General features: G+C 31.3%; 2 protein-coding genes and 1 pseudogene across 6 annotated transcripts; all 3 read right to left on the reverse strand.

Annotated features, from left to right (window-relative positions):
• Positions 1-2,509: 2,509 nt before the first annotated feature.
• LOC146536461 (uncharacterized) lies at positions 2,510-23,635 on the reverse strand. Of its 4 annotated transcripts, XR_014878244.1 has the most exons (13): positions 23,401-23,635; positions 22,730-22,900; positions 22,015-22,177; positions 21,232-21,401; positions 20,597-20,789; positions 20,230-20,364; positions 18,214-18,365; positions 16,880-17,590; positions 4,817-4,878; positions 4,184-4,358; positions 3,950-4,072; positions 3,493-3,653; positions 2,510-3,253 (listed from the first exon to the last, which is right to left on the reverse strand). XR_014878244.1 is itself a non-coding variant. In XM_085189955.1 (10 exons), the coding sequence occupies exons 1-10, from the start codon at positions 23,434-23,436 to the stop codon at positions 15,866-15,868; spliced, it is 2,220 nt and encodes a 739-aa protein (XP_085046081.1). In that variant the 5' UTR covers positions 23,437-23,625; the 3' UTR covers positions 14,482-15,865. The 4 variants fall into 4 exon arrangements, 1 of the variants encoding a protein (XP_085046081.1); XR_014878243.1 differs by having other exon boundaries at positions 4,184-4,878; XR_014878242.1 differs by lacking the exon at positions 4,184-4,358 and having other exon boundaries at positions 23,401-23,634.
• LOC146536462 (uncharacterized) lies at positions 6,401-7,621 on the reverse strand. The gene is made up of 2 exons (XM_085190503.1): positions 7,326-7,621; positions 6,401-6,694 (listed from the first exon to the last, which is right to left on the reverse strand). The coding sequence occupies exons 1-2, from the start codon at positions 7,338-7,340 to the stop codon at positions 6,401-6,403; spliced, it is 309 nt and encodes a 102-aa protein (XP_085046629.1). The 5' UTR covers positions 7,341-7,621.
• On the reverse strand, positions 7,754-11,188 carry LOC146536463 (uncharacterized; annotated as a pseudogene). Its single transcript, XR_014878245.1, has 5 exons — positions 10,360-11,188; positions 9,648-9,810; positions 8,797-8,960; positions 8,257-8,424; positions 7,754-8,044 (listed from the first exon to the last, which is right to left on the reverse strand). The product of XR_014878245.1 is annotated as an uncharacterized LOC146536463 (transcript).
• Positions 23,636-24,037: the final 402 nt, after the last annotated feature.

Consider the following 24,037-nt stretch of genomic DNA (forward strand, 5'->3'; position numbering starts at 1 on the left):
TAATTTATCGTAAAAATAGATAGAAAGCTTTTTCTCGTCTTTAGTCCTAATGTTTACATATCAATTTATTGTTCGTGGAAATAAAACTATGTACTATATTAAAACAGATAACAAACAAGCATTGCGTCCTCGTTTGTATTTGGGGAATACCCTTAGATACGTAGACAAATGAAAAAGATATAGATACGTTTATTTTGTTAATTATTTTGAACATTTTTTCATATTTTTAAAAAATAATATTTTTCTTTACTAATTATTGTATAACACTTTAAAAATGGTAAAAATATTTAAAAAAGAATATATTTATGTAGTTTTTTGCGAGTTTGTTTTGATGTTGTGATTGTATGTTAAGAATTTAGTATTTTTTTAACTTTATATTAATTTGGTTTCTTTTTAATGTGTTTAGATATAATTTCATATATATTTTTTATCTTCACTCTCTGAAGTTAAAAAAAATAATATTTTATAATTACCTAATTAGTATAAAAAATAATAATTTCGAAAGCCTGGAAATTTCTCCTATTAGGAAATAGGAGAATTTAAGATTTTATCATCCAAATGGGTATTGAAATCACAACCGTCGCTTTTACAGGCAAACACGGAGTGTGAAAACAAATACTTATACGAAACATGTAATATTTATTTCAGAAAAGCAAAAAAATATAAGAAAGTATATAGAAATTGTTTATAAGAATTTTAAACGTAGCCAAATTTGAACCTGTGCTACTTCTGATAACGTCCAACTTTCTAACAGGCTGTATGATACAATGCTTTTACACGTATTACTTTACATATTTTAAATATATTAAATTGATTTTTAGCTTTTCGCTGCATACAAAGCAGGATATGCGGATGAAACCCGGGAACCTAGTGTTAAGTATATAATTTTAACTCAGTTCTTTCACTAAGTACTAATTATCAGAGCGAGGAAATGAAAAATTATGTAAATATTTCATTATTCCGAGTGGGAATCGAACCCACAACCGGCGCATTGACAGCCAAAGCTTGCTCCACTACACCACGATTACCTCTATTAATTATTACATGTACATTCTAATAATGTAATTTATTAATTATAATTTATTTTCGTGTTATTTTAAACATTATCAATTAAGATTCAGCCGCAACACCGCCACAATACCGCATTGTCCTATATTTAGAATAATTAGTCATCACTGTTATATATATATAGTTAATATAATTAAGTAAGCCTTTTATAGTTTGAAGTTCTAATTTTTTTTGTAAGGGATAATATTCACTGTATATATAGGACGAGGCAGATGGGACCGTGTTAATGAAATTATCCTTCTGTATTTAAGATACACTACACACTATACTAAAATGTAAGTCTAAAATATTTTTTTCCAGCTCCACGTTGTATGCCGGCGGATGTAGCAAGATAGGCAGAGGGAACCCAGTGGTTAAGATACTTCTATTAGAAAATTCTATTTAAAAATTATTCCATTTTTTTAACAGAAATTGAACTGTATGAATATTTCTTTAATATTTAAGCGTATTTAGAAAATTATATAACAGTCCAGTCTTGGTCAAGTGGTTCTGAGTGTCCTTTTTGCGCAATGTTCAGCTCCTGCCCCTAATCGAAAAGAAACATTTGTCGATATCCATTAATTTATTCACATGTTCGACCGGTCTTCCAAAAAATGGTGCATTTTTGATGTTGAATTTACCGGAACGAAATCAAAATTGCGCCTAATTAGCTATTATAAGTAGCAGGACTATATTACTAATACTTTCAACCGTCAGGAACAATACTGTAAAACATGCCGTATTTTCTCTTCGCTAGTTTGAGTTCTGCCACCCAACACGCAATGCCTCCTTCAATGACAGAAAGTGGGGAACGGAGTGTCTTAACATTAGGTTCCCTCTGCCTACCCTGCTATGTGCGTGATACATCATGAAGCTGATTTGTTTTATTAGTATCTGTGGTCGGCGTAAATTATATTGTATCAAAAAATATAAAAAAAAACTTGTTTTTTTTAGTTACAAATCACGTTTCTAGCGCCATCTAGCGTTAATCGATTGCACTTATACAACACGAAATAGCGACTACTATCGCCGCGTATTGAAAGAAAAATGTATGTCTTTTTACAACACATATTTTAAAAAGAAAAAATAATTACTCTTGTTTTATTTCGCATCCTACCTATATAAATTTACAATAAGATTGATGATGAAATAAGTGTGTGATTTTCTAAAGTACTGTTTGTGTATCTTTGTTATATTGCAGAATGAAAATAAAAAAAAATTAAGTCAGTCTGAATGTATTGAAGGGTTGTGGGTTCGATTCCCACTAAAGAAAATAAAATATTTTCATTTCTTCGAATTCAGAATTCGACGGAAAATGAAGAATGGTGTGTGTCTTTAACAGTTAACACCAACCAGGTTCCCTCTGCATATTATGCTATGTGGAGATACAGCGCGAAGATAAAAAGGATTGACACATTTTCTTACATATAATTGTGGATAAAGTTACAAATAAACAAATGAATAAAAAAAGAATTATTTATTTAACAAAAAAAGACCAACTCACTCTTTTTTTTTAAATGACACATTTACAAAAATTGAGTTAAAATATGAACTGATCAATAAAATTACAAAAATATCATTAATATAAAAAGTTTAAATAAAACATTTAAAAAAATTTTACTTTAAATTTTTGTTTTTTTATTACATTGTACGCTAGTTAAAATTATATAAGTATTAACTGTATTTTATATTAGTACAAAAAACATATTAGCGAACAGAATTATATGCAATATTATGCAGTATGGCGCACTTCCTCCGAAATTTAAGTATACGTATATCAAAATCACAGATCTTCAAAAACTAAAACAATTTATAATATTACATGGCACAAGCTTGCGACTGTAAACCTGACGGATTGTGGTGGGTTTGATTTCCATTGAGGAAATTAAATGTTTAATATTTTCATTTTCTCGTTCCGGTAACGATGCAAACACATAATGAACCAATTCATATTTTTTTATTTCAAATATAATAAATATCAAATAATTTACAATTTTAGTCCGTTATACTACTATATAACCCAACGCCACGCTTTGCTTCGTTATCAGAGCGAGGGCAAGAAACTATTAAACATTGCCCTTGCTTTCTTATCCACATCCACAAACAATTTAGCCACATTTTCTTTAGAATTCTTTTGTTCCGTGGGTGTTCATTCTTCCTCTCCAGGGTTGCTCGGTACAAATGAAGCAGCCTCTGCCGGAACCAGCTAAGAGTATAATTTTAATTGCCATTAAAAACTAAACTATAATAATTAATACAATTTGGTTGAATACATTGTTTGATATTAATTGCAATTGAAACTAAATAATAAAACTCCTAAAACATATACTTTTTATAGAAAATTAATAAAAAGTTAAGCCCAGCGCAACAACTGTGTGCGCTGGGCTGGGCAACGAGACTGTTGTGGGTTTGTTCCCTACTAGAGGAAATTAAATATTTACTTACATTTATATTTTCATTGCTTCACTCTGGTACCGAAGCATAGAGCGGCCTTGAGTTCCGCCACTTATCACGCAATCCTCCAAAATTTGGTGGAGTTCGGAAAGGAGTGTTTTAACACTGGGTTCCCTGTGCCTAACCTGCTTTGTGCGGGATACAGCATGAATCTGATAAAAAGAAAAAGTTAATATCAATTATTATTGAATATATCATTATGTTCTATTTTTATTCTATAAATTATGATTATATTTCATAATATATCAATAATATCTTTATATAATGAAATATATAAGATCTATATACTACAACGAAACATTCACTTCTAAGCAAACTCTGGAGACTGGCTCATCTGTTTGAGGTTGAGGAGCCTCGATAACACTACTCTAAAATGAAATGGAAATGAGTAAATACCGATCTATCAAATCTTGTTTTTATAAAAAAATATATATAAAATATTGCAAACCAATGCCAGCTTCCTCCAATCAATCCAGGTTCCATCGCTATTTAATTTATTCGTTCTTTCCACTTCATTTGTATAAAATGGCGACCCCGTGGACCTCCTGAGGGTTTAGATAAATCGCCATTCCTAAAATACGAATTTCATTATATCTTTCTTAGATTATTACTTTTTTATTTTTAAGACTCAAAATACAACTTATTTAAATATGAAATTAATTAAAACAAAATTTATACTCACGTTTCCATAAATTCTACCATCGTTAAATATTGTAGATAGCTTGTTTTCATTGTGATTTTTCAATAACAAAATAATAAAATTTACCGGTAATAAATAAAAACACACTGACACTTGGAACAAAAACAAACTCATCATTGGCCGGCCGACGTAAGCGTCAAGTGATTTCGTTTAGAAACTGCACGACATATTATTTCTTTATATATCAAAGATTGAATTTCTTCCAATCTCAACCTTACTAATATATTTCATAATATTTTCATAGGGTTAAAATTAAGATAAATAAACATTTTAATTGAATGTCTTTACATTCACCGAATTATTTTGAATGTTCATTTCATTCGCTCAGATAGCTCGATAGTCGACAGAATGTGGTTCGTGCTTCCAACTTTGTAAGTGTATCTGAGCCTCGAAACGTTTATAATACGGTCTCGATTATTTTTCGTGGTCGACCTACTGAGGTTATATTTCCATTTCTTCGCTTTGGTGTCGAGACAAAGCGCGGCGTTGGGTCCCCCGCCTCTACACGCAATGCCTCTAGAATTGGGCGGAAAGTGAGGCATGGAGGTTCCCTGGCTGCGTCTGACACCTGGCTTTGTGCGAGCCAAAAAAAGATTAACTAAAAACAATACTAACCTGCGAAATCTTCATCAAATGAGGCACTTCATAACCAAAATGGTCCACTTATTATTTTTCATCGAATCTTTTAGCCAAGTCGGGAATAGCACCCGACGCGCATAGCAACGCGTTTATTGTTTTTGGTTTATCATTTACCTTTAAAACGTTAATGTTATCTAAATTACCATTGTTTTGATTATTAACGCCATTTTAATTTATCTGTCTGTTTACATTTTCATAGTTTTCATTTATAAAATAAATTGCGATTCATTATTTATGTGTTGTATTTGTGTATTAATAACTTTATTACGAATAATTATAACTTTATCAGTTGGCAAAAAAATATTTTTATTCGAAATGCTTTTTTTCATACCCAAATTTCGTTTAGCTGTACTTAAAATATTTTGGGAAACATCTTGACTAATATTATTCTGATTTAAAATATTAAAATACAGTTACAAATTAAATTATTACTAATCTTTTGTGGCGATTAAGTAATGATTACGTCATTTTCAAACATTTGAGTCAATATTTTCTCAGGACTATTGCATTTTGGCACATTAATATAGGATTTTTGCTTTTGTTTGTATTTCTCTTTTTCCCGCGCTTTCCCAAAACCAATCCACCATAGTGCCTCACGTTACAGTCATTTTGTTTCACTTGGCCGCCATCTTGTTTAGGTAATTCCGTGATGGCTCCACAGAGATTCAATAATTGTTTCACTGCATCCTTTTGTTCTGAATTTTCTGATATATTAACTTTCATTCCGTTGAAAACAACGTAGGCATATTTATTTATTTATTAATATAACGTCTTGTAGTCCCCATTCTGGCCGCGGCAATGCTATCGAAAACCCATTTGGAGTTTATTTCACAGATTTCCCGCCCAATTGTTAAGTCGAACGTAGGTCCGCCATCTAGTGGTTGTGTGTCGCCATTTTGTGTTGATTGTGTTGACTTCCTGTTATTGGTGAAGAGATGAATAATTTATAAATTAAAATAAAATAAATCAGCTCCTAGAGAATAAAATAAATCAGAACCTAGTGTTAAGACACCCCGTTCCCCACTTTCTGCTGAATTTTGGAGGTATTGCGTGTTGAGTGCCGGAACTCAATGCCGCACTTTGTCTCGAAACCAGAGCGAAGAAATGGAAATATAAATTTAGATGAATATTTCATTTCCTCGAGTGGGGATCGAACCCACAATCGTCGCGTTACAGTCACATCCTTGCGCCCCTGGGCCATGACAGCCCAGATGCATATTTATTATTTAAACAGAAAAAACAGCAAGAAAATATGAAAAAAAAATCCGTTGTCTATTGATATAATGTTTTAAATTTCAATATTTATTTATAAATATTTAAGTAGCTTTCTTTAATATGTTAATAATCCTTTTAAAACATTAAAATGGATATTATTATGTATGTATTATATAAAATAGATAGATTATAATAACCCCTAAAAAATTCTAAATAAAAACAATTAAATTTCTAAATTAGAAATTTAATTGTATTTACTATGTGCAATAAAGTGTTTTTGATTGATTGATTGATTGAACCCGACAAAATCTCACAAAAATCAAAATAAATGTTAATTGATATATCTCACAAATTTTCATTGAACGCTAAATAAAACAAAAAGGAATAACAAATCAAATACCTTTTGCTTTTTCCCGCGCTTTCCCAAAACCAATCCACCATAATGCTAATGCCATTTTGTTTCACTTGGCCGCCATCTTGTTTAAGTAATTCCGTGATGGCTCCACAGAGATTCAATAATTGTTTCACTCCATATTTTTGTTCTGCATATTCTGATACTTTAACTTTCATTCCTTTGAAAACATCGTAGGCATATTCAGAAGATATTTTGTTTAGCGCTAGTCTTTCTATTCGAGCTTTCTAGAATAAAATTGATATTGAAAAATTATAGTTAGAAAGTAACCGAGTACTTAATGATTGCAGGTTTGATTTCCACTTGCTAGACAGAGGTAATCCACTATAAAGACACTGCTTTCGCCTCTGCGCCATGACTGGCTTCTACAATTTCATTTTTGTATTTCTCTCGATGCTAGCTGCTAAATTTAATAATTCTAGGTTACAGTACCCTATTAATTGTGATTCCCTTTTTAGTGTCGAAATATACGTTTTTCGCTATATAAACGATCATATTTTTTTTAAGTAATAGTAGAAATACGTTTTTTGTCAGGAAATCATGAGGCCGTAGATCTAGTAAAAAAAAAAATCTGGTTCACGCTGTATCCCTCAAACAGCAGGGTAGGCAGAGCCTTCACTTTGAAATTCAAACCATATCGGTCTGATCTGCGGTTATATTTCTATTTCTTCGCTCTGGTGTCGAGACAAAGCGCGGCGTTGGGGCCCGGCACTACAAGCAATGGCTCTAGAATACGGCGGAAAGTGAGGAACGGAGTGTCTTAACACTAGGTTCCCTGGCTACGTCTGACTCTGACCCGGCTTTGTGCGAGCCAAAAAAACTATTATATTATAACGATTAACTAAAAGCAAAACTAACCTGCGAAATCTTCATCAAATGTGGCACTTCATAACCAAAATGTTGTAACCATTTATTATGTTTCACCGATTCTTTTAGCCATGTCGGGAATAGAACCCGACACCCTCGGCCCGCAAAAAAAATGTTTAAAACGTTAATGTTATCTAAATTATCATTATTTAGATTACTAATGCCATTTGCATAGTTTTCATTTACTCAAGTTAATTCGTTTTCATTTATTCTATTATTAAAAATAGATTGTGATTCAACATTTATGTGTTGTAATTGAGTATTAATAACTTCATTACGAATAACTATAACTTTATCAAATTGCCAAAAAATATTTTTATTCGAAATTTTTTTTTTGTTCCCAAATTTCGTTTAGGTGTACTTATAATATTTTGGGAAACATTTTGACTAATATTATTCTGATTTAAAATATTAATACCAGATATATGACAGTTACAAATTAAATTATTACTAATCCTTTCTGGCGATTTAGTAACCATTACGTTATTTTCAAACATTTGAGTCAATATTTTCTCAGGACTATTACATTTTTGACACATTATTATAGGATTTTTGGTTGTTTGTATTTCCAGCGTTGGTAGTAGGTTCAATGCAGGACCCGAGTAAAATGTGTGTAGTTATTTGTTAATGTTGCTTAGTATTATGCCGTGTAATTTGTGTATCGCGTTAAACATGTCATAGCGTTTTATTCTCGACGTGCATGTTAGCACCTGGAATTTCAATACGATTTGTAAATATTAGTTGCTTTTAAAATAGTATATAATTAATAATATAAAAAAAAACCTAGATTGGCACAAATTCCAAAAACAAAATGCACTTCACATATAAGGATTAAAACTTTTCTTTTGTTTGTTGTTGAGATTTCTTCTGCATCCTTTGCTATGTGCAGAATACAGTGTAAAGTTAAATAACAAATATTTACCTGTAACATTATCTTTAGATTTATTTGGAAATTCATCATGAGATTTATCGTAAGACGTGTCCTTGCGACGTATCGTGTGTAGTACTTGTGGTATTATTGTCAGTTTCACTAGATATCCTTGGCTCTCTGATGAACATTTAGTGATATGTTCTCATGTTCCATTCTTCTCTGTAAAAACATAATATATTCACTCTTCTCGCTATGCATACATCTTCACGCTATATCCTGCATGTAGCAGGGTAGGCAGAGGGAACCTAATATTAAGTAATACACTATTTTCCAGGTACCGCCCAATTTTTGCCACTGTTATCATAGAAGTTACAGAACAGAACTGGTAATAGTTGTCCTGTTACCACGACGAAATGAAAACAATTTAATACCTCAGGTAGGAATAGAACCCATTCTCGTTCTTACTTGAAATCATGAAAACTTTTAAAGTCAGCATAATTCATCTATGGCAAATCTGCTTTAAAGGTTGAATAACATTGTTAACAGTTGTTATAATTAAAACATATTTTTTTATTTCACACACTTTCTTACCAAAATTTTCCTCAACGTGCAGGGGGACGGCAGATCCGAGGTTCTGGATACAGCTGGGTACATATGCTCGGGCAGTACTGATGCTGCACAGGATTTCACCCAGATAGGTGAAACCAGCTTGCATGCGAGGGCTCGGGCTTTAGCACGAGTTTTTGTGCAACCACCTGTAATTTTTTTAACTTCATGCTGTATCCTGCATACAACAGGGTAGACAAAGGGAACCATAGTGTTAAGACCCACCGTTGCTCACGCAAACCCAATTCTTGAGACTTGGACAGTGTGGTGGAAATCAAACCTACACTTTGTCTTATAACAAAAGCAAGGAAAATGAAAATATTAAATATAACACTGCCAATGCACTATAATGGCCTCCTTTCTTGATCTTTACACAAAAATTTCTATTATATTCAAACAAAACCACTTTAATGACAATGATTTTTGACAAGAGCATATATTAACTTACCCTACTTTAATATTACTTTTATTATAAAAGTGACATAAGTTGTGGGTACCTAAATAATTCATAGCTAACTATCAAAACCATATATAACAATGTCTTCATTATAATTTTAAAATTGGTTGGCATGCTCAAAAAGCCATAAATTAACAACTGAACTGAACTAATAATTTTAAAAAATCTAAAAAATTAATTATATTTAAAAATTAGGTTTCCTTTGCCTACTTTCCTATGCAGGAAAATGTGTGAAACATAAAAGATAGCTTACTATTATTATAGAATATCATTTCATAGCTTTTATTAAAATTACGGCTGACTTAAGAATATAAATTTTTATTCTTAATATTAAAACAAAACTAAAATATAAAAATACCTAAACTAAAATAGGAAATACCTCAACTCCACACAACATGAGTGACCAAAGGACTCCAAGCTGGCACAACAGATGCTCCGAGGGCCATTAGAGCTGCTCGTAGAGCTAAAGCCTTAGTTTCAGACCCTATATCTACTAGTACTACTATTCCACAGAGTATTTCGCTTATTGGTGACATTGTATGCTTTAAAAAAATATGTTTATTAATAATAATAAAATGAAAATTAATGTAAAAGATGAAGTCTGGTGGAGAGAGACGTTTTGACACTAGGTTTTTATTAATAACTGCTATTGCTACGGCACTGTTAGCTCATTGATTCACTGACAATAGCATAAAGCTAATAAAAGATATGACCAGCTTACAATGTAAACCTACTAACAGCCTAATAGGCAAATTCACAAATCTCTTCTGTAATTTATGAGTACATGGATATTGTTATCAGGTTATTATAATTATAAATTGATTTATATTCTCGTTGAATTAAATTAAATTTATTTTACTCTTTCAAATGGTGTAAAAATGTATGAGTACATAACAATGAAAAATGGATTTAGCAGATTTACACTTTAAGCCAACAATATATTATTTAAATAAATAAATATAGAATTAAACAACATAATAAATTTATGACAAGTTATTCTATAGTCATCAAATGATAAATTTGATGACTATAGTACAAGTAAATAAGCTTTCATAATAATATATATAAATTAAGACTAATCTTATACTTACATCCTTATTACGCATGTTATATGTATTAGAAGCAACATTTTTTTTATTATTATTTATATTTTGTTGCTTATTGCCAAGATATTGTTTTGTCTGTCATTTTCATTGCAAGGCCCTTTTATAGCCGACCACTCCTCTCTCAGTCGTATTCTTTAAGCCATGGCTGACGTCTCTATAATTACAAGACAAATTAATTTATATTATGTATATAATTCAACAATAATATAATGTAGATGTTGATAAGTAACTTTTAAAGGAGCTAAATGCTAGCTAAAAAAACAAAAGAAAGATAAGAAATTTAATATAATTTTAATATAATATAATAATTTGCGAGGAGCGGCACGCGTGCGGCTCACCCAGTGGAAGCTTGGTGAGTGGGGCATGGAGAGGAACAGTGTGTCTTTCGACGCAGGCAAAACGGCGCCGACATACTCCCGGCCATTGAAAGATAAATTAGAGCTTTCAAAGAGACTCTTCGTCCGACATTGGTTGGAGACAGATGCGGTTAATAGCCCTCTTTATTAATTCTTGAAAGGTGGTTAGATCCGCAACTCAAGGAACTCCATCGGTTCCCGGACACAGCTTAGTGACGCGGCCCAAACAAACGCCAGTAGAGTGGGGGGTTGACAGTCCTCCTTGATTAATACTGAGTCATCCAACTTAAGATCTCTGCACTTAGTTCGCCACTTGGTGAGCTGCTGCAATTCCACAATGTATTCGGTAGTCCAACACTGCCAAAAAATGCTGCCCACCTTGCTCCAGGACGTCAGGGGCCTGCCGATTAAAAAATGAGCTGGGGTTCTCACCCCATTAAAAAATGAGCTGGGGTTGAAGGTCAGCTGCACAATGGTATGCCACGTGGTATCAGCTAGCCGCGTAGACTAAAGGTTAAAGTCACGCGGCGACGTGTCGCTTGGATGCATCCGCTGCAATGGAATGTTAATATTAATAATGCTAAATAATGTAAATAGCAAATAGGCAGTAGCAAAAATTAGAAATATAAAGATGAGCTAGGCAATTGAACAAGAATTATTCATTAAAATAAAAAAATAGAAATTAAATAAATAATATTGTTGTTTTAAATATATATTTTTTATAGATTTAAGCAAGCAGTAGCTAACAATTAGCAACGTTGCGGTTATTTTGCGGCGATAGCTATAGTGAAACGCGATGATGACTCACGATGACTCGTGAAAAAATATTAATATTTAATTGCGTATAGATAAAAGTTTAAGCAAAAGCAGATTTATGTACGGGCTAACATAGCAATCTAGGTATGTAATGAAAAAGTATGATGCAAAATAAAAATTGGAAATTAGGGACCACGCATTTGAAATAAACAGACCGAACCTCGAGTTTTGCACAAATTGAAATAAATACAGATAGGAACATAAAGGAACGAGCTCACAATTAGTAGGCAGGCCGACTTGCTGAGACAGAATGTCCTTGCTCTCAGTCCGCGTTAGCGGTTGGCTGGCACGTGGTGATGATGCAATGATGCCGGCCGACTTGCTGAGACGGAGTGTCCTTGTTCTCTGTCCGCGTTAGGCGTTGGCTGTCACGTGGTGATGGTGCAATGATGCCGGCCGACGTGCTAAGACGGAGTGTCCTGGCTCTCCCCCCGCGTTAGGTGTTGGCTGGCACGTGGTGATGATGTAGGCAAACCAACATGGCCGACACGAAATGTCCTTGATTCGTCCGCGTTAGACGTTGGCTGCCACGTTGTAGAAGCTCGTCGTCCTGTCCCAGTCGCCACGTTTTGTTTGAGACAAACAAAAGAAAGAAATGAAAGACACTTCTTCTAATACATCTCTTTAATATAATATAATCAAGGAACATATATTATAATGCCTCGATTCAACTCGATTGCCTCGTGCCGTCGTGCGAGGAGTGCAGGGTTGCCAACCTCAGAAAAGCAAAAAACAGCATATGGAATTTTAAAAAACAGTGAAATAGAACAATTCATTAAAAATAATACAAATATTTTTACATTTTTAAAGAAAATAAAGTTAAAATGCAAATATTTAACCAAAATATAATAAATGTTATTTAAATAATTAATTTTATCAACATTTTCAATTTCAAAGTTTTCGACGATCACATAGTAAATTTCTTAGAGTTACGTACATAAAAAAACTTAATCCTTATATTATTTCGTTGTTCGTCTATTTTTATGTCTCTCTAGACTGCTTATTTCAAGATCGAGTATCGGATATGTTAAACTGAAATTAATATCAAATAACCAGATTTACAGTCTCTTGGAGCTCAAAAAATGAAAAGTTAACAAAATGAGTATGAGTGTGTATGTCTGTATAAGGATGAGTGGAAAATTAAACATACATATTTGTCAACTTTAATTAGCATAGTTCCCGTTATTTTTACACATTTTAAAAACAGTAGATATGAAGGCTAAAACAGAAAATAGGGATACAAAGCAAAAAAACAGTCAATCTATAGTTAAAATAAAACAGAAGGGTTGGCAACAAGTGGTTGAAGTGGTTGAAGGGTTGGAGTGGTATAATTATATCAAAAATTGTAAAAAAAGAAGTCGTTTTTTTTTTTTTACAAATCACGATTTTAACGCCATCTAGCGTTAATCGATTGCACTTATACAACACGAGACAGATTAACAGATAATATAATACCTCGCATTATACCACCCGCTATCCTATCCTATCCTATATCTTATAAAATAAAGTCGCTTTTCGTGTCTGTCTGAACTTTCTAACTCTTCTTCTTCTAAACCACCCAACGGATTTTGATGCGGTTTTCACCATTAGGTCGAGTATTTTTCATAGAAGGTTTATATATAGTTTATTATTTGTACATTCTTATGTAAATTAACATAAATACGATAAATGTGTATAAAGTCCTACCCGTTGAGACACTTTCGCGCATGCGCTGCTTTAATGGTACGTACTACATGAAAATAATGTACTGGAGTATTGTTCCTCTTAATAAGATCTACAAAAAAGTCCGCGACAGCATATTCGTATTTTTTAAGAATAACGTGTAGTGATCATATTTCTGTCTAAAAATAGTAATTTCAATATATTTTTTATTGTGAGGGATATTTTTCCATAATGGTATTAATCCTTATCCTTTAAAATACTTTATTAAATTTCTACGTTAAACGAAGATAAAATTTACTTTTTACAGTATTTCGAAATTGCGTATAGTTTTAGAGAAACACGCATTTAATTGTTGACACATCCTTATTGTTGAAAATCCTTATTGACAATTGTTGAAAATCCTTATTGGAACTACGAAAATGCTAGTTGCATTAAGGTTTAATTAATTTTCACATTATCTTAAGTGCTTTGCAAACATACATTATATGAATAATCCAGTAGTTAAAGCGGGCGAAGCCGCAAGAGGGTCGCTAGTTTAATATATAATATTCTGTCTTGTATTTTAATAATTAACAATAATAATTTATGATGATAATTATAATATACATTATTATTTAATAACATATAATTAATAATAATTTTGTATTGGCGTATATAGTACTTTTATTATTTGTAAATTATTTGACATCGAAAAATGGAACATGTTTAAAATACATAAAAGAGTATAAAATAGTGGGCATGGATTGTACGACTTTCACAATTTTGTAAACGCCTGGAATATAAACATAGTTGCCTAACGCTTATTTTACTTCCATCCCACGGAAGAACCCTCGCTATCCACCTCCGTCATAATAGCGACTACTATCGCCGCGTATTCAAAGAAAAATGGATGTCTTTTTACTACACATATTTTAAAAAGAAAAAAAATGATTACTCTTGTTTTATTTCACATCCTACCTATAAATAAAGTACTAAAAAAAAGTACTGTTTGTGTATCTTTATTATATTGCAGAATGAAAATAAAAAAACAAAGTCAGTCATGGTATCTTAATCTATTCGAGGGTTGTGGGTTCGATTCCCAGTAAAGAAAATAAAATATTTTAATTTCTTCGAATTCAGAATTCGACGGAAAATGAAGAATGGCGTGTTTTTAACAGTTAACACCAGGTTCCCTCTGCATATTCTGCTATGTGGAGATACAGCACGAAGATAAAAAGGATTGACACATTTTCTTACATATAATTGTGGATAAAGTTACAAATAAACAAATGAATAAAAAAAGAATTATTTATTTAACAAAAAAAGACCAACTCACTCTTTTTTTTAAATGACACATTTACAAAAATCGAGATCAAAAATGAACTGATCAATAAAATCACAAAAATATAATTAATATAAAAAGTTTAAATAAAACATTTAAAAAAATTTTGACTTTTAATTTTTGTATCGTTTTTTATTACATTGTACGCTGGTTAAAATTATATAAGTATTAACTGTATTTTATATTAGTACAAAAAACATATTAGCGCACAGAATATATGCAATATTATGCAGTATGGCGCACATCCATTGAAATTTAAGTACATCTATATCAAAATCACAGATCTCCAAAAACTAAAATAATTTATATATATTACATGGCACAAGCTTGCGACTGTAAACCTGACGGATTCTGAGTTCGATTGCTTGTTAAGAAATTAAATGTTTAATATGTTCATTCCTTCCGGTAACGATGCAAATACATGATGAACCAATTCATATTTTTTTTATTTAAAATATAATAAATATCAAATAATTTCCAATTTTTGTCCGTTATGGGAGAACTCAACGCCACGCTTTGCTTCGTTATCGAGGAAGGGAGCGAGGGAAAGAAAATATTAAACATTACATTCCTCCTAGAAGGTGTCGAACCCACAACCGTCGTGTTTACTCTTTCTTGCATGCTTGTGCCCCTCCGCCACGACGCTCTCACACGGTTATAAAGTTTCTGTAATTTTACCGCTGTAAGTAAAATAAATTAATATTTTTTTATAAATAAAGAACAAACATTTTGTTTCGTTATATAATTAATATTTTACATACGTATATAACTCTTTTATATCGTAATATGAAATAACAAAAAAATATTTCATTATACATAATTCATTGTTATTAATAAATAAAAAATATAACAATCAACATTGTTTCCTTTAATATATCGAACCTGCGATGACCTATGTGTCACATTTATATAATCTATATTTACAAGTTTTAATTATATATGATTTATATTTCCAAGTGCAATTATTTAGCCCATTTGTAAATCAAATCATAGTACAGTATAGCCTATATTCTTCGCTTTTCTCTTAAGTCAGATATATTGTCGAGTGGCGGAACTCAACGCTGCACTTTGTCTTTTTACCAGAGCGAGGAAATGACAATAATTCATTAACTTTAGTGAGAAGCGAACCCTCGACCATCAGGTTTACTGTAAGATATTTCCAAACCAAAACCAAACGAAGGATTCACAAATGATCAAGAGATCTTTACTACATAAATATTCAATATTTATATACATATAAAAGGTACAGTAGAGTAACTGTAATATAGCCTATAGATAATGTTTAAATTCAAACCAACATTTCTTGAGTACAGTGCACTAAAATAAACAAACTCTCTTATTTGTTAATATAACGTCTTGTGGTCCTCATTCTGGCCGCGACGATGCTATCGAAAACCCATTTGGAGTTTATTTCGCCGATTTCCCGCCCAATTGTTATGTCAAACGTAGTTCCACCATCTTGTGGTTGCGTGCCGCCATTTTGTGGGGATTGTGTTTTTGTGGTTTTAACATTCTATTTTTAGGATAAAATAAATTATATATTTATAGAAATGAATATATAATTATTTAAAAAGATAATAGTGACAAAATATTTAAAAAATATCAACGATATTCATTGATATAATATTTTAAGTTAAAAACTTTATACTTTTACTTATTAATATTTTTCTTTCTTTAATATGTTAATGATACAAAGAAACATTAAAATATACATTATTTATAACATTTATAACGCTAAATAAATAAAAAAAAAGCAATAACAAAACAATTACCTTCTGCTTTTTCCCGCGCTTTCCCAAAACCAATCCGCCATAGTGCCTCACATTACCGTCATTTTGTTTCATTTGGCCGCCATCTTGTTTGGGTAATTCCGTGATGGCTCCACAGAGTTTCAATAATTGTTTCACTGCATCTTTTTGTTCTGCATTTTCTGTTACTTTAACTATCATTCCGTTGAAAATATCGTAGGCGTATTCAGAAGACATTTTGTTTAGCGCTAGTCTTTCTATTCGAGCTTTCTAGAATAAAATTAATATTAGAAATTAATAGTTAGAAAGTAACTGTGTACTTAGTTTTTACTGGTTTTATTACCATTTAGTAAGCAGAGGGAACCTAGTGTTAAGACCTCTGTCCACCCCAACTTCAGTCAATTATCAAGAACAATTCGAGTTCCGTCACCTAACACGGGAGAACAGAGTGTCTTAACGCTATGTTCCCAGATTACATCTGCCTTGCTATGAGCGAGATACAGCGTGGAGATAAAAAAAATCACAAAAACACTAACCTGCGAAATTTTCATCAAATGTGGCACTTCATAACCACAGTGGTGTAACCATTTATTATTTTTCACCGAATCTTTTAGCCAAGTCGGGAATAGCACCCGACACCCTCGGACCGCACCTAGCAACGCGTTTACCGTTCTTGGTTTATCATTTACATTAATATTATCTAAATTATCAGTATTTATACCATTTTCATTTATTTGTCTATCAACATTTTCAAAGTTTTCATTTACATGAGATAAATTTTGATTTTCATTAATTTCTTCGTTTTCATTTATTTGATTATTAATAATAGACTGGGATTCATTATTTATGTGTTGTATTTGTGTATTAATAACTTCATTACGAATAACTATAACTTTATCAGTTTGCGAAAAAATATTTTTATTCAAAATCCTTTTTTTTATACTCAAATTTCGTTTAGGTGTCCTAATAATAGTTTGGGAAACATTTTGACTAATATTATTCTGATTTAAAATGTTAATACCAGATATATGACAGTTACAAATTAAATCATTACTAATCCTTTGTGGCGATTTAGTAACGATTACGTTATTTTCAAACATTTGAGTCAATATTTTCTCAGGACTATTGCATTTTTGACACATTATTATATTTTTGCTTTTGTTTTTGTTTTTAGCGTTGGTAGTAGGTTCAATGCAGGACCCAAATAAAATGTGTGTAGTTTTTTTGTTAACGTTGCTTTGTATTATGCCGTGTAATTTGTGTATCGCGTTGAACATCTCATGGCGTTCTTTTCTCGACATGCCTGTTAACACCTGGAATTTTGATATGATTTGCAAATATTAGTTGCTTTTAAAATAGTATATAATTAATATAATAAAAAAAACCTACATTGGCATCCAAAAACAAAATGCACTTCACATATAAGGATTAGAACTTTTGTTTTGTTTGTTTTCGCCTAAAATGGCCAAAATAAAGGCACGATTGTGGGTTTTACTCTCATGGGGAAAAATTAAATATTTTTTGCACTTTGAAATATTTCCTTGCTCTGTAAACAAGACAAAAGCGCGGCGCTGAGTTCCGCCATTTAACTTGCAATATTTAAAAAATTGGGCGAAAAATCGTGAACGGAGTTTCTTAATACTAAGTTTCCTCTCCCCTATCTTGCTATAGTAAGCTATATAGAAAAAAATATTGATATTATTTTCTATTTTTTTGTTTTTAAGTTTTTTCATACTATATATATAGTTATATGGCCTAAGTATACTATTTCTAATTGATTTTATTAATATAAAACGTATAATTTAATGCTGTAGTATCCTATATCAATTTAAAACGGTGTTAATACCACACACTTGTCTTTTTAATATATATTTTCAAAACATTTTTCACATACTTAAAAACCAATAAAGTTTTCAAAAATTAATCAAAAACTTACAATCCTAGGCCCTTTACTATTTTTACTAGCATTTTTACTTTTCGGTGTTCCAAGCAACTTTCTCGCCATGCGTTCAGCTTGAGCTAATTCCTTTCTGCCTTCATTTGTTATATTTTTTATTGTTTTTTGTTTGGGCAGTGGAGTTTCTTTATCTGTAATTAATTTTATTACATTATATTATATTTAGTAAATATGAGATAACCAAGTCGTTTTACTTAATAAGTTTTACCATACTTATGATTGAAAAGTAAATTACATTGATAATAACATCTTCATAAACGACTATAAATATGTATAAAAAATATTTAATCTATAATTGCGACAAATTTTACATTTTAAAATTAGGGCGATTAAGACGAAAACGCTTCTTGAAAAAATATGCAATACTAGCGATATACACGCGACTTCGCCCGCTTTAAATTATTGTTATAGTATAGTGAAATTATACAAAATCTTTATATAAGTTGTAATTTATGTATTATGTATAAGTTATATTAGTGAAAACTTTAATATACATTTCCATTCTTTTCTTTTTTTGTGAGATGGTTGTTTGTTATACTTTCACGCAAAAACTACTAAACCGTTTAGTAGTTTTTGTGAAGTTAGAACGAGGAATGTCACAAAAAAAGTAAAGAACGGAAGTATCCTAATGGGAACGGAGTGGCTAACCACTAGGTTCATAGCTTCTCTCTGCCTATGTATGCTGCCATTTGCGATATACAGCATAAAGCTAAAAACAAAAATATTATATAAATTGATGGAAATTTATATTTTGGACTAGTGGACCCTACCTACTAAACTAAACTACTAAACAAAGTATGTACTTTAAATTGACATAGTGCACATCCTATAGTGAAAACCGCATCTAAATAGATTAAGCCGATTCTGAGATTAGCGATTACAAACGCACAGACAAACAGACAAAAGTTTTAAAAATCATTATTTTGGGTTCTATTATGTTACTAAAGGTTTCCAATAACATTTTTTTTAAATACCTTCCAAGTTTTTTAACAGACACCGACCCTCTTAAGATTTTATTATAAGTATAGAATACAATTAGTTTTCACGCTGAATTCAGCATAGTGTCTAACTGTAAATACAAAGGTTGTGGGTTCAATTCCCACTCGGAGGAATGAATTATTTTCAATTGTCCGCTCTGGTAAAGAGACAAAACCCACGATTAGTTCTGTTACCCAGCACACAATGTCTCAGCAATTAAAGGGTAAGTGTACCAGGTTCGGAAACCCTGAGTATCGTAATAATAGGTTCCCTTTCTTATATCGAGATACAAATTCAAACATTTTTATTCAAAATAAAAAGTTACAAGCATTATTTTTTGAACGTCGCATAATTTACCATCAGTTCACTAAAGTTAGTGCAGACCAGAGTCAGACCTGAGAAGAAACGGCGCAAGAAACTCCGCGGGACTTATTTATTAAAATTTTAAACAAATACATAATTAATTATTCGTGACAGTGATACCTTTGAAACAGACTGGAGCGAGCATTTCATTCCCAAGGCGTGTTTTCATTTATAAAATCATTAATTTGGTAATAACCTTTAACACACAAGCATCTTTTCACAATTTCTTAAAATCGTAATATAGAAAATTCTCTGATGTTTTCTGGGATTCTATTGTAAAAGCATACGCATTGTCCCATAAATGAATTACGGATTCGAGGCAATCAACTCACAGGTACACTAAGTATAAGCCTATTTCTAGTATTAATATTATGTACATCCCCAATTTTGGTAAAATCATTAATGTTTTTATTAACATAACATTTTCAGAAATATATTGAGACGCAGCTGTCAATATATAAATTTCTTTAAACTTTTCTAAGGAGTCTTTAGGGCCTAAGTTATAGATTATGTTAAGTATAATATAATACTGTGGAAGTAATTGAAGTAAACAAGTCGAGTTGTTTCCACGTCAGATATTTATCTAATATTTTTGACCGCGAAAGCTGCTGAGCTAAGTCTATTCGCCAATCCATCAAATATGCCAATTCTTACCACTTTCATCTCCACTAGTTGTAATTTCAGCTTCTTTTTGCGTGAACAGTTTCCTTTTTGATTTCTTTGGTAGCGGAGACTTTAACATAGGGAGGGTACGGTAACGAGGTGCTGTGTTCACTTTTTTATGAACATCTAAAAAAAGAAAAGTAAGTAAAGTTAAATAATATGATATTTTAGAACTAATATAGCTTTAAATAACGTAGCACAACGTTTACAACGTTGGTTCGATTTACACATGTAGGAATGATTTATAGAAATTGCCGGAAAGTATGGAAAAGAGAGAGGGTTCTTGTAGTTGTGAGCTTTCTTCTGCCTCCCTTGCTATGTGCATAATACACCGTAAAGTTGAATAACAAATATTTACCTGTAACATTATCTTTAGATTTATCTCGAGATTCATCATGAGATTTATTGTAAGACGTGTCTTGCGACGTATCGTGTGTAGTACTTGTGGTATTATTGTCCGTTTCACTAGATATCCTTAGTCGTCGCGGCCTTTTGTCTTCTTGGCTCTGTGATAGAACATTTAATGGTATGTTCTCCTGGTCCATTCTTCTCTGTAAATACATAATATATTCTCGCTAAACATACATCTACACGCTATATCCCGCATATAGCAGGGTAGGCAAAGGGAACCTATTTGAATAAAGAATATTTTGAATTTGAATTTGAATTGAACCTAATGTTAAGTGAGATACACTATTTTCCAGGCACAACCCAATTTTTGCCACTGTTACCATTAAAGTTACAGAACAGAACTGGTAATAGTTGTCCTGTTACCACAACGACAAAATGAAAATAATTTATTACCTCAGGTAGGAATAGAACTCATTGTTGTTCTTACAGTCAGCCGCAAGAAACGACAAGCCAAAAAATACTTGAAATCATGAAAATTTTTAAGTCAGCATAATTCATCTATGGCAAATCTGCCTTAAAGTTTGAATAACATTGTCAACAGTTGTAAATTAAAGCATATTTTTTTATTTCACACATTCTTACCAAAATTTTCCTCAACGTGCAGGGGGACGGCAGATCCGAGGGTCTGGATACAGCTGGGAACATGCGCTCGGGCAGTCTCCGAGCTGATGCTGCACAGGATTCCACCCAGATGGGTGACACCAGCTTGCACGCGAGCGCTCGGGCTTTAGCACGAGTTTTTGTGCAACCACCTGTAATTTTTTTAACTTCATGCTGTATCCTGCATACAACAGGGTAGACAAAAGGAACATAGGGTTAAGACCCACCATTGCTCACGCAAACCCAATTCTTAAGACAGTGTGGTGGAAATCAAAGCTGCACTTTGTCTTATAACAAAAGCAAGGAAAAAAGGAAGGAAAAATCACTTTACTGACAATGATTTTTGACAAGAGCATTATATTAACTTACCCTACTTTAATATTACTTTTATTATAAAAGTGACATAAGTTGTGGGTACCTCAATAATTCATAACTAACTATCAAAACCATATATAACAATGTCTTCATTATAATTTTAAAATTGGTTAGCATGCTCAAAAAGCCATAAATTAAGAACTGAACCGAATTAATAATTTTTAAAAATCTAAAAAATAAATTATATTTAAAAATTACTTACTATTATTCCTCTGCCTACTTTCCTATGCAGGAAAATGTGTGAAGCGTGAAAGACAGCTTTCTATTATTATAGAATATCATTTGATACCTTATATTAAAATAATGGCTGACTTAAAAACAACAATTTTTCATTCTTAATATTAAAACAAAACTAAAATATAAAAATACCTAAACTAAAATAGGAAATACCTTGACTCCACACAACATGAGTGACTAAAGGACACCAAGTTGGCATAACAGATGCTCCGAGGGCCATTAGAGCTGCTCGTAGAGCTAAAGCCTTAGTTTCAGACCCTATATCTACTAGTACTACTATTCCACGGAGTATTTCACTTATTGGCGACATTGTATGCTTTAAAAAAATATGTCTTTTAATAATAATAAAATGAAAATTAATTTCAAAGATGATGTCTGGTGGAGAGAGAACTGTTTTGACGCTGGGTTTTCATTAATAACTCTGTTATTGCTACGGCACTGCTAGCTCATTGATTCACTGACAATTGCATGAAGCTAATAAAAGATATGACCAGTTTACAATGTAAACCTGCTAACAGCCTAATAGGCAAATTCACAGAAGAGATTTTTTTTTTAATTTATGAGTACGTAGATATTGTTATCAGGGGGTTATTATAAATATAAATTGATTTATATTCTCGTTGAATTAAATTAAAATAAATTTATTTTACTCTTTCGAATGGTATCAAAATGTATGAGTACATAATGATGAAAAATGGATTTAGCAGATTTACACTCTAAGCCAACAATATATTATTTCAATAAATAAATATAGAATTAAACAACATAATAAATTTATGACAAGTTATTCTATAGTCATCAAATTTAACAAACAAGTAAATAAGCTTTCATAATAACATATAAAAATTAAGATTAATCTTATACTTACATCCTTATTCCTCATGTTATATGTATTAGAAGCAACATTTTTTTTAATATTATTTATATTTTGTTGCTTTTTAGCCAAGATATTGTTTTGTCTGTCATTTTCATTGCAAGGCCCTTTTATAGCCGACCATTCCTCTCTCAGTCGTATTCTTTCAGCCATGGCTGAGCGTCTCTATAATTACAAGACAAATTTCCACAAAAAAAGAAAGTAACTACATAAACAACAAAGCGTTTCATGAGAGAGGCTTGTACAAGTTGCACAGTATAAAAAGGTTCCCTACCCCCTAAGCTAGGAACAAACCTGTATTTTAGGGGGAAGTGAGTCTGGTAAAGTTTAAGTTTAAGAGAAATATTATACAAATTTTTAATTTTGTTGAGTTGAATAACTTTATATTATGTATATACTTATTTCATTACTTTATATTATGTATATAATTCAACAATAATATAATGTAGATGTTGATAAGTAACTTTTAAAGGAGCTAAATACATCCTCAATATGATGAAACGTAATGTTTCTTCAAAAAAAATATTATTCAAACAAAAATCAGTTCTGTCTGTAATGTTGACAAAGTAACATAAACCAATTAAGTTTATAAATCTAATATAAAATGACTTATACATTTTTATTTAGAACTCTTTAGTATATGTATAAAAATGTGGATTACTTACAAGTCCAGCTGCACTTTTATTGTTTTCTTTATTCATTTTCAAGTTATAAAATAATTTTAAAGAGAATAACAGGAAATTTTCAATAATAAAATAGGTATAAAAGAAACGCTACTTAATTTTACATAAAAATCCACTTTTACATTTTAATATATTTTGTAATTAATTACAAATTAAACCAAATAAAAATAAATTCATTTATTATGTTATGTACAATTTGTACAAGACTACAAGTTACAACATGTCTGTCTACAGTGTCTAGTTGAAATTTTAGAACTTTATTCTTGGGTTGCTATCAACAAAATATTTTCGGTATCGATAATTTCATAAATTATCCTTGAATTGTTATATTCATTTTAAATTCTCTTTGTTTATGTTATTTTAAAATGTGTAACAATTACGAAAACGGTAAGGTAAAAAAAAATTGATGCATCTTTAAATTTATTCGGTGAATGGATTTGACTATTCAAAATTTACGTATACATAAGTAAGTATTTTCTACGAGAAATTCTTATTATGAGAAATAATTATGATAAAATTTATGTTATTAATTCCTTAAATCTTTGAATAGATTTCGTTATTTAATTCTTGTTTTTAATAACAGAGTAAAAAAAAAAAAACAAATCATCATGAAAACTGA

This window comes from Heliconius melpomene, chromosome 9, assembly GCF_056956725.1.
Source record: "Heliconius melpomene rosina isolate 202511_hmr_F chromosome 9, ASM5695672v1, whole genome shotgun sequence".
In the NCBI taxonomy this organism is placed as follows: domain Eukaryota; kingdom Metazoa; phylum Arthropoda; class Insecta; order Lepidoptera; family Nymphalidae; genus Heliconius; species Heliconius melpomene.

Coding starts and splice junctions, on each gene's coding strand:
- LOC146536461 (XM_085189955.1), bottom strand. CDS start 23,436: ATGAATAAAGAAAACAATAAAAGTGCAGCTGGACTT. Junction 21,402..22,014: donor TCATGTTGTGTGGAGTCAAG/GTATTTCCTATT, acceptor AAAAAATTACAG/GTGGTTGCACAAAAACTCGT. Junction 16,548..16,813: donor ATTTGATGAAAATTTCGCAG/GTTAGTGTTTTT, acceptor ATTTTATTCTAG/AAAGCTCGAATAGAAAGACT.